Source organism: Limulus polyphemus, unplaced genomic scaffold (genome assembly GCF_000517525.1).
Source record: "Limulus polyphemus unplaced genomic scaffold, Limulus_polyphemus-2.1.2 Scaffold3155, whole genome shotgun sequence".
NCBI lineage: Eukaryota > Metazoa > Arthropoda > Merostomata > Xiphosura > Limulidae > Limulus > Limulus polyphemus.
The window spans coordinates 107,031-119,291 of record NW_013668765.1 but is presented as its reverse complement, the minus strand read 5'-3'; the positions used below and the strand labels follow the sequence as shown (position 1 = coordinate 119,291).

General features: G+C 30.6%; 1 protein-coding gene across 1 annotated transcript in view; it reads left to right on the top strand.

Annotated features, from left to right (window-relative positions):
• Positions 1 to 12,261, top strand: part of LOC106468766 (ATPase WRNIP1-like) — a 37,011-nt gene that overhangs the window by 12,141 nt on the left and 12,609 nt on the right. Inside the window, exons 3-5 of the mRNA XM_022397130.1 lie at positions 3,420 to 3,652; positions 5,993 to 6,204; positions 8,190 to 8,345. Of these exons, the coding sequence (XP_022252838.1) occupies positions 3,420 to 3,652; positions 5,993 to 6,204; positions 8,190 to 8,345 (601 nt within the window). The remainder of the gene's footprint in view (positions 1 to 3,419; positions 3,653 to 5,992; positions 6,205 to 8,189; positions 8,346 to 12,261) is intronic.

The following is a 12,261-nucleotide window of genomic DNA, read 5'->3' as shown; positions in this document are numbered from 1 at the left end:
TGGCTGTTGAAAGAATTTTAAAGAGAAATTGAATGTCCTGTTTCTGTATTGTGTTGATAGATAACTGAGTTGGGAGGGTTTGTAACCTTTCTTTCACTTTTTTATAGATATGCCCTTGAGTTCACATGCTCGTACTTTAAGGTGATGTTTGGTTTCACCAATATAGGAGGCTTACATTCTTCGCACATGCATAAGCAGACGAGATGTGAACAATGGACAGTTGGCAAATGATCTTTATAGGTGAAAACATTTTTTAGTCTAAGGTCGGGTTTCATAATGACTTTCAGGTCAATTTGGGGACAGTAAGTGTTACATAGCTTTTTCAACTGTCTCGTCATAAGGGAGCTCTGTATCCTGAGATATGGTAAGCATGTGTTTAAGGGAAGTTTTGGTACAGTGGGTATTTTAGGTGGTTTGACAAACAAATTCGTTAGGAATGAGGAAGTTATTTTCTCCAAGAAATGCATAGGGTAGCCATTTCGAACGAGAATCTTTTGTATGGAAGTAATTTCTTTGTGAAGGGCCAAATAGGATAAGGTAAGTTTGTAGGCACTATATAATAGACAGAGAATAAAGTTGCATTTGAAAGAGAAGGGTATAAAACTGTCAAACTGAGTGAAAAGACGAGTAAATGTGTTTTTATGATAGACAGAAATTGAAAAGCCATTAGCATAAAGGTTAACAAGAAAGTCCAGAAAGGGAATAGAGTTATTAGTCTCAATTTCATGGGTGAAGTGTATAGAGGGGTGTTGTGAATTGAGATAGTCAAGAAAGCATTAGATATTATCAATAAGACAGAAAATCAGTGTCATCAACATACTTTCTGTATATAACAGGCTTGAAGCTTAATGGACATTCATCTCCCTCCCCCTTCTAATCCTTCAATGATTCTTTCTTAGCCTAGTTTCTATATAACATGGTATTTATTGCTTCACAAAGAGTATCTGTCCAAAATGCTTCACAAAATAAAACTAAACATAGCTTTTATTTATTTAGATATTTTAATTTGTACTCTATTGCCTTTTATTTGAGTTCTTTCTTTTTATACAAAACAACAGTCACTCAAGAATTTTTTGATCTACATTACTTTACTCATGCCAGCTACCAAGTCCATGTACTTTTACACCTTGTTTCTGTGCTTTGATGCTTCAAAGTGTTTAGTTAACCATTCCATTTTCAACTGACCAGTATGATGGTGTACATGTAAGTTGATACTGTATGTCTGTGTTTCAATGATTAAAAGTATTTTAGTTAACAAGTTTCAGTAGCCTAGACTGATTGCATAAATGTACTTTTACATCTTATATCTGTGTTTCTTTGATTTTGTAAATTGTTATATTACTTCCATAAACATCTGAAATGTTTCTTTTCTTTTTTTTTCTAACTTCCCATGCATATTTGAATATTGAAGGTTATTTCAAGTCTATAAGATCACCTTTTTTTATTACACTCAGCACATGTATATGTAGTTTTGAAGTTTAAAAGAAATTAAAGTATATTACATTTTTGAAATTGTATTATTCTTGCTGTTATTTCATTTTGAAAATTTAAACATTTCTCAGTCTAGGATTACATGACTAGTTGCCTAGCAAAAGTTACATATGTATTTTTTTTTTACTTGTTATCACATTTTGTCATTTTGCTTATAATTATTTTTAGTGCAAGTTCTTATACAAGAAGTGAAATAATAACTTCAAGCTGAAGTTAATCATTCAGCAAAATCAGAAGTAACTATGAGAAATATTCAGAAACTATTAGCTTATTAAATTTTATTATAAGAATTGTCTCCATAATAATAATATTTCATAATTAAAGTGTTTACAAAATCTGAATAAGATTTAGTATTACATAACATAGGCCTGGGAATTTAAACTTCATAAATTTTTTTGGTTTTAATAACGGATTTTCCATAATACAGCTATGCAGATTTCAAAAATAATATTCATTTTTTTCTATCACATAAAGATTTCTTACAAATTGGGAAGAAAAAAAACTTACTTAGATCAAATTATTATTTCATTTCCCACAATGAACAAAAATACAAACAAACTGAAGAAAACAGGAAGAACATTAAAATCAAATGAATATGCATCCTCATTCATTTTGATTTTTTTTGTGAATTCTGCATCTTATAGTCTCAAAATTACGTATTGTGGTCTTTTTTTTATGTATTGCATCTGGAACATCTCATTTCAATGACCAGCAGTAATCAGCCATCATGCTGATTTCCCACCAACCCTGATACCTCCTCTCCATTTCCCTGATGTTTTGATGAAACTTTTCCCTTTTGCTCTTTGCTGATAGCCCCTGAGATTTTCAGGGAAATAGTCAATATGTGAGTGTAAAAAATGAACTTTCAAGCTTACATTACAACCCAACTCTTTGAATTTATCGAGCATCTTATTGACAATATTTTTGTAATTTGGATTCTTTTTGTTTTCTAAAAATTTGTCAATAACATCTTTAAAGGCAATCCATGCTTCTTTTTCAACTTTCCTCATTGTCCCTTTGAACTGTTCATCCAAAGTCAATTTCCTAATCTGAGAACCAACAAAAATTTACCACAAATATAACAGAATATGTTTGGGTAATTTACACATCCTCTTGTTGCCATAGCGATGAATAAATATTATTGAAAAGAAGAAAATAATGTCAAAGTGCATGCACAAACAAATACTATCCAGAAATGACATGTCATGCAGCCTGTTAACTGTTTATATACTAGTGGTGTGTTTCTCATGGGTTCTAGAATGATCAATAAAACTCTCTCATCGCAATTGGTCTAGAGAAATCTATAGCCGGTGGTTGTCAACATTTTAAGCATAACAAAATGTGACCCAATTTCAATTAAAATGATTCACTTATGTAAAAGTACATATGACATTTTGTGAAAAATCTGTATGTGATGGAGAAAAATGGATATCATTTTCGGATTCAGAGTATAGGAATTACTGTAGAACATGTAAAAATTGCAAGACAATAAAACCATTGCAAGACTGTGTAATCATTGGAGTTAGATAAGACATGGTACCTGATTGATTGTTGAAAGATTTCAACTAAAAGATGTAATTATAACATTTCTGGAAATGGTTTTCTATCTGTATAGTGAAGTATAGGCTAGTTTTCTATTTTAGCATTCAACTTGTGTCTCTTTCATGAGAAGAATGGTAGTATTCCCTTGATGTACATTTTTGGATGATCTTAAAACAATGTGTACATGTATTTCTGTTTTACATACTGTATTCTGATGTATGTTTTTGTAATCTCTTCACAGTATCTGTAGTACTTACACAAGAGTCATGAGCACACATTTCAATCTCATGAACCACTGACAAGATTTATAAATAAAAAGAAAGTTTTAATATTTGTAGTTTTGTTTAAGAAACAGGTGGCTTTGATCTTTGTTTTAATAATTGCAGGATTCTTTACTTCCTCATGTGGAAAATGGAACGATCATCCTTATAGGAGCAACAACTGAAAACCCTTCATTTGTTCTGAACTCGACTCTGTTATCTAGATGTAGAGTTGTTGTCTTTCAGAAACTTTCTGAAGGTAATATAATGCATATTTTAGCTAGAGCATTGAAACATCTTAACATAGAAGTTTTGGACAAAGAGAAAGAAAATGCCACCAACTTTAGTAGCTCTTCAGGGTTTGTAAATTTTCATACACTTCTCACCATATTAAATTCTTAAATAGGTGTTTTAGTAACAATTAAAAAGTTAAATGGGCTTGTTTTGTATTATATAGAATTTATTTGAATTGATGAAAAAGTTTTGACATGGAAATTTTAACAGCATGATAAAATTATGAAACAAACTTGTTATTGCACTAAATAATGAATTGGTAAAACTCATTTCTGCAACACTGCATTATTGGTTCATTTATTATTGATTTGAGGTATGTGTAAAGATATTACAAATAAATATGAACACTAACATTTTTCTGCTTGTAGACAAACCGTAGTAAAGGTTTTTGAATTGTTTAAGATCTATTTGTAGTACAGCATAATCTTTTTTCTCCTCAAACTGTTTTATTATATTATATTATATAACAAAAAATGTCTAAATCTTTGTTCTACACATGATTCCATTTAGGTTAATAAAATCATCCGATTGTTTTAAAGTAAAGTGATTTAACAACCCTTGAATGTAGTGGGAATTTCTTTTTATCCTGTTGACGAAGACAAGAATAAGTTTAAGATATCAAGTTTTAGTTTAATAATTCTCTTCAGTAACTTAAATACTTAGTTTTGCAGTTAGCCCATGAACACACGGCAATTAATTTGGTATACCACACTATTGATACTGACAGTTTTAATAGGACAAGGAAAAGGCAAATGCACTTGAGGTATTATGGAAAATGTCTTAAGATGCTTCCTTGCAATTATATATATATTCTTTTTCAGTCACTGACCTCATCATATATGTCAGATGCTGGAGGGTGAAAGGATTTGAAAAAGTTGATTGTTTAGCACTTCATGGGCTTTTGCAGTTTGCTTTAGTACACAGGGATGCATCAATGTTATTTTTGATAGTTTTTATAGGTTAAAAATAATGTAAATACTAGAATACAATATCTTACAGTGGTGAGCTCATACAAATATGATCTTAGTTTCAGTTTTGTTCTTAATGCTCTATTTCCATACTCAGTTTGATAAAGCATAGTTTGTATATAATAACTTTTCATTGGATTAGCTCTAGATGAATTCAGTCTTTGGTGTTTACTCTCATCAGATGAGAGCAAATGTAAGCATGCAAAAATGTCATTCCTGAGGTAATCCTACAAAAGCAGCCTTTTCGTTGAAATCTTAGTATAACCACACTGCCACTAATCAGATCTCTGAAAGATTGTCTTTTAAATAATCTAATTATACAGAACATACAATAATACACAAACGTTAAAAGAATATATGAGATTTGTCATCTTTTTACTGTGACAAGGTGAAAACCAACATTTTAAAAAATAAAATCTGTCCCCCTAAATATGATGTTATTAACTATATTTAATCATTGATTTGGTAAAAATTCTTACATCTAGGAACTGAACTAAAATATTTGATGTTTGACAGAAATCAAGTAATACACTTGAACACATTTAATTTGTCCTTAGGGAAACTTAGAGTGTAAAAATGATGTATGAAAACCAAAAATTTTTTGAATTTTTGTAGTTTGAACATAAAACAATTTGCTGGCAATGTAGTGATAATAATATTCCAGTGCTTGAATAACAGTAATTTGCTTCATGTGGCCAATAACCAAATAAACATTTTCTCCTAGAATTTTCAAAGATAGTGAAAACAATTACAGCTTTAGATTTGAACATGTTTTTCAGCTTGTCATGCTGCTGTTTTAACTAACTAATCCATTGGATATAAAGTACTATAAGTCTCTACCTTCATATAATTGGTTCATTAAGCTATGCCAATATTTTAACATCATGTTATCCAGTTATTTGGGGAGATGTATCGGAATCACATTGTGAGACAAAGTTTGTAGTGACACATCATCCATGTGATTCTAAGTTTTTCTGAATAAGTGAAAACTTGCAACTGAGCAGACTCAAACCCTCCATTACTGGGCATGTGTTTTAATCACTTAAACTATATGTGTCTTACTTTATGCTGTAAACCCCAGATTTCAGTTTGTTTATTAAGACAAACTTAGCAGGAATCGGCTATTCCTGTCAGCTTTCAATAATTTGTATTGCCATTTTTGATGGAATGTGTATTACACCAAGTAGAACTTTCATAATTTAATACTTGTATCACTATGTCAATAAAAAAATTAATGAAGTTGCACAAACCTATTCAGTTCATATTTCAGGCTGGTAAGCTCATCTAAAATCTACACTGCAATTCTCTTTTTTTCATAGGTCTTGTTTTTTTTGGTTGTTACTTTATTTTCCTATGGGTGAGTGTTTTTATTGTTTAATTGGTTAAAAAAGTATTATTCAAATGTAACTATTTATTTTCTGTCATTTGTTTTTACAGATCTACAATGTGTATAGAAAATAAAGCTCTGGAAATGTTGGCAGCTGTATGTGATGGTGATGCACGTACAGCATTAAACAGCCTTCAAATGACTGTAGAATCTGCTTCTTCCAATTGTGTTGAAACAAATAATTATGATTGTCCCCATGTGATTAAAGTTGAGCATATAAAAGAAGGCTTACAAAGATCACATTTACTTTATGATCGTAAAGGTAAAGTCTCATTTAACAATTAATTTGAAAAGTAGATTTTTGTAGAGAAAAAATTTTTCTATGTTTATATTTCTGTTTTCTTTTTATCATTTGTATGAATCTCTCACAGTGATTTTAGGTGTAATGGTTAAATTTTTCATCACCTTCATCTGCTTATAACAGTTTGAACTTTCTATGTCATGTTTGGAAATAATCACAGTATTCTGTGTTTTCCAAGGTTCATTTTGTTTTAAGAAAATGTTTTGTAAATAAAAGGATTTCAAGCAAGGAAAATAATTTCTTCATAAATTACATTTTCAGCACTTCAAGTAGTTTTAGATGGATAGAGAACAAGAGTTTGACTTTCTTTCCAAATGTTATAAATCATATGTTTGGAAGAATTTAGGGCCTACCCACATGCGAAGTAATGATCTGTTCAAAAGTCATTTTTAGTTGTAACATTCTAGAATTTAAATATGATATTTTAAACCTTTTTTATCAATAAAAAGCTAGAACACCTTCCAATGAGTAGGAATAAATGTGGGAGTAAACAGGAGATAGTAACCATTTTGAAGAGGGAAATATAGAAAATTGTTGATAAGTAGCTTTGTTTCTGTATAGTACATGTAAACAAACTGTAAAAAAGCCTTAGATATTATACAGAGTCACCTAAAGAAATTGATTTTGAGATACGAGCTACATATTTATTTGGTAAGCTGTAATAAAAGAAATTGGAAAAACTGTTGTATATTTTGTGACATACTCCATATGGAATAATGCAATGGGTTTTCCACATACAGGGTTGAAAATATAGGTTATTTTGATTTTTAGGGCACAAATGGAACTCCACATCATGAAAGAAATGTCAAAGTGGTTCATAAAATACAAAATAACTAATCACCAAATCTGATACAGTAAGAATTACACTTCAAACATATTGATGGCAATGACTAACAATTTTAACAAACACTTATGAACATTTTTACCTAGTTTAAAAGTATTTAGCACAAATACCTAAAATAATATGTGTGAAAGGAACTTAATAATGTGTTTGTCATTATCCATTTTAGGCAAACATAGCATTTTATAAAGGATTTAGACCAATCAGACAAAAAATTTAGAAAGATTAAAACAACTGAGTTTGTTCTTTGTGTGAACTTGGTTCTTGGAACTATAATATGACCTTGCTGTGAGGACCATATGTGACAGTGTCTTCAAGTATTTTCTGATAATGTTGTTGGAATCATCAGGCTGTAGCCTGCCCATAACTCATTACCTTGTAAATGAGCTGTTGTAATATCTTTTTTTTTTTGAAATAAAATATTTTATATAATTGGTATTTTAGTCACAAAATCTTTTGTTTCATCTTAAGACCAAAATATAGCGGATAATACCCTATCCAGAATAATTAATACAGAAAAGTATATATAATGGAGATAAAAACTAATTTTCAGCTATCCTTTTTTCAAAAATTAGTGCCAGGTTTCGTGATGTTGATGTGAGATTCCAAATTAATGGTTAACTAATGCTCATAGAGAAAATAACAACAATTTTTAAAGTTTTGCCATTTGGAATTAAAATTAATTTATAGCTCAGACCAGTGCTTGATTTCTAGAAGAAAAATAAAGGCACCGGATCCATGTTGTTGGGTGGGGTGGGATTGGTGGATTTTGAGTTTTGGAAAATAAGTGTTATTGAGGCTGTTATTTGGGATGATGTTGGAGTGGTGTAATGCAATTAACTGTGTTAGTCAAATAACTTCCCAGTGCAACCAAGGCAGGTTAGAAATTAATTATGGTATTCCACTCTTTAGATTAAAAAAGAAAAATTTAAAACTGACAGAAATGAACCACTGATTCAAACTGATTATTTGATATCTTTATTTTGTTAGTAGATGAAACTACTGAATATCAGTTACACTAATGAGTCCATTTAGTGTTTCACAGGAAATTGCTTCTGTAGATCATTTCGCTGTTTCTTAGATTTTTTATTTTTACTATTTGCAGGTGATCAGCATTATGACACAATATCAGCATACATTAAGTCAATGCGAGGTTCTGATGAAAATGCCTCTCTCTATTGGCTAGCTCGATTGCTAGAAGGAGGGGAAGATCCTCGATTTATTGCTCGAAGGTTGATTATTTTTGCTAGTGAAGATGTAGGTTAGTGAAATATATTTTGATGAAACAATGAATTATTCACCAAAACTGAGATATTTGAAAATCACTACAGCAGAGAAGAACATTAACCGAGAAAAGTAATATTTCATAAATGACATTTGAGTCTTGAATTTCCAAATCATATCCAGGCCAGTTAGGTATTATTATCCAGGCCAAATATCTGAAATATCAAACTAAACAATGTTAGTATAATTTTTGTATTATGTACTAGTGATTTACCAGTCTTATTTAGTTTTTAGATCTTTCATAATATAAAAAAAGGATATACAAAAAACACTCAGTTTACATATGAGATGCTATCATAGCTGTTAAAACCTTTAAAAAAACCTCAAATGAAACTATGATACAGAAATATTAGATTCAGTAAGACAATTTGACCACTCACACTTAATGAAGCTTTGCTTTCTTCTGTGGCTTATAGAAAAATCATATTACTCAAACATTGTACAAGATGTTTACTGCCTTTTCCACACAAGAATAAACACTTAACCCTTTCGACACAGGTTACGGGTCAAAGGCCATGTCATCACATTTGTTGACGTGCATTCAAAATTTTATTGAACTACTATTTTATGAATTTATGTCAATAAGTTTGGTATCAAACTGTAGATTATAATTCAAATTTTGGTATTAAACATTATTTGATCTCTTAATTTAAAAATAGATGTTAAAAACACACAGATAAACATCAATTTTTGTGTGTCACATGGTATGTTGAATGCAACACTGGTTCAAATTAGATGTTTTTGATGTCAAGGTACAAAGTCTATAGTTTCATATGAATTAGGAACTCAAATTACTGATATTAATAAGCTAGAATATAAAATAAGAACCTCCTATCTTTTTTATTTGCTCATGTACTGAATCAAATACAGTGGTCCTGCTCACTTCTTTCCATTTTTGGAAATGCTCCCGTATATACATTTAATTCTGTTTATGACATGTGAATAACCAGTTGAAAGCTCAGAGCATCCCCCTAGTGGCTTTCTCAGCCATTTTCAAGTATTATAACATTATCTCATTCTTTTGATACAAATCTTCCTGTTGGTAAGGTGAGTCTTTAGTCTGCTCAAAATTTCATATTTTTTTAGATCCAAATACAGCTTAATTACTAAGCTTGATAAATTATAGTGGAATTCTATGGTATAGGTATAGTAATTTATGATTTTTTGTTTATTTGAAACATATATATGAAACCTAAAAACAAATATTTTAAGAAAAATATGTTTAAGAAGTTCTTTGTAAATAGTAATAAGTTTTATACATATGTATAATAATTGAAATGTGACTGTATTTTAGAAAACACTAGTTCACTAAAATACAGCTAAGACAGGTCATTTTGTTAAGACTAAAGGTCAGTTTTATATTATTGGATACGGTAACATGAGTGCATGTGTGCCACGTCATTGTAACTTCTGTGTTGTTAGCCAGGCATGGCTGAAAGGTCAATATAATAAAGATATATAAATGTATAATGTTATGAGATTTTAGCTATTTAGTCTGAACATTTGTGTTTTTGCGTTATAATTTGTAGGAATTCTAGAATGAAAAAGTCATAATTTATATTTATTTCCTAATTTTTTGTGGTTGTTACGAGATTCATTAGTGAAAATAACAGATGTAAGTTTTTTTCTTAAGGAGCATGTGATAACTATCTCTATCTGGATGCTATAAAAATTTTGCATGTGAAATTTGAAAATTTTCTGATGCATAAAAGTATTTTTAATCTCAAAATTAAAATTACTTTGTATGTTGGATAGGCAACATGCGAAAAGAAGAAAGGCATGAGAAAAACATTGCTTAAGAAACTTTTAGACTTTATAAAAAAAAAATCTGATATTTTGCATATGAAAGCCTTGTAATGTTTACTGATAATCTGCCAAATTTCGTGAATGTATGCTTACTAATTTAAAAGTTATAGCATGAAAAATATAAAAATCACAAAATATTTATGAGGTCGGTCCCAGGGATCAAGCCCGTGCTGAAAGAGTTAATTCACTTAGATTGAAAACTAATTAAGCTTCTTAAATGTTTTGAACATTAAATCTAATTTAGTAACCTTGACTTTCATTTCTTTTCTTTAATTAAATGTGATATTAGTTGAACTGGAAGATCTGTTACCTTCTACAAAACTAATAACAAAACATAAAGAAAATGTTAACCAACCACTCAATGTGTTTTGTAATTTGCTTCAAGAAGTTCAGTTTTTTAGAATATTATTATTGTTTCCTTGCTCTTTTTAGTGTTAGTGAATGTTTTGAAAATCTCAGTGTTTTTGTTACATGTCATATTGCTTGTCATGCTTAACTATGACCAGTGGGCATTTCAACATGGGAAATTACTTGAATAATGTGATAGCTTTTCAAAAAAGTCAAAGTCAAAAAATATTTTGCAATTTTAGTTACATTTGATGCTAAATATGTGTTTTGCTTTGCTGGAAAATATTTTAAATATCTGAAATTATGATAAATGAAAAAGTTCTGTTAGCTATTAAAATACATATTAACATCTTTGAGATAAATAGATAAAGGTTATTATCAAATTGAGCAATTAAACTATAAGCAAATATTTACATGTATTAGAGTGCAGGGCCTTGTGACTAGGGTGCTTGACTTGCAACCTGCAGGTTATGGATTTGAATTCCATTACCAAACATGCTCACCCTTTCAGCTGTGGATGCATTATAATGTTATGGTAAATTCCACTTTTCTTTGTAAAAGAGTAGCTCAAGAGTTGGCGGTGGGTGGTGTTGACTGGATACCCTCCTTCTAGTCTACCACTTCTAAATTAAGAACAGCTAATGCAGATAGCCTTCGAGTAGCTTTGTGCAAAATTCCAAAACCAAATCATTAGAATTGTCAGGTTTTGAACATGGGCTGAGATTCTTTTACAGTAGATGTCTGTGACTTGTTGGCGATAAATGTCAACAATAAATGGACAGCACACAATCCACTTGTTTTAAAATAATATACTCTAAACAAGTTAAAGGTAAGTACCAAAATTCGTTTCACTATTGGTTATCAAAGTTGTATCTAAAGCTTTAAGTAATTCTCTTTCTTGTCAAAAGCCCACGCAGACTAGTTCAGTTTCTTTAGAACACAATTGAAAAGACAAATTATTTTTCTGTACTCTGTTTCTTACTTCACAACCTGTAATAGATTCATTTACATTATCCAGTGGGTTACCACAGTTGTATCCAAAACTTCAAGTAATTGTCTCCTTTTGTCAAGGTCTGGCATAGCCAGGTGGTTAGGGCGCTCAACTCGCAATCTGAGGGTCACGGGTTCAATACCCATCACACCAAACATGTTCGCCCTTTCAGCTGTGGGGCTATTATAATGTGATGGTCAATCCCACTATTCGTTGGTAAAATAGTAGCCCAAGAGTTGGTGGTGGGTGGTGATGACTAACTGCCTTCCCTCTAGGGATGGCTAGTGCAGATAGCCCTCGTGTAGCTTTGCACAAAATTCAAAACAACCAAACAACCTTTCGTCAAATTCCACACAGGCAAGTCCAATTACTTTATAACACCCCTTGACAAGACAAATTATTCTCCTTCATTTCTATTATTACAATACTATTGTGAAACTCATTTTTAATATTGCCTGTTACAACAAAACTAACTTCATTATCACTAACTTAACGTTTTCTAACCTAACTTGCACTCATTTGGTTGCCTATATATATATACATTACTCAACTGAGACCTAGAACTTACTACAATCTACGAGATGCTATGATGTAACAATACTCATTTAAGGCAATGAGAAAAATATAGAAAGTTCGAATTATGTGACGTCAAATTACAATTGAACTACACACACAACATACGACTTCTTCCGAGTTATGCAATGAAATTTGTCAGAACTATTGCTTTTAAAATAATAACTTTTAACAC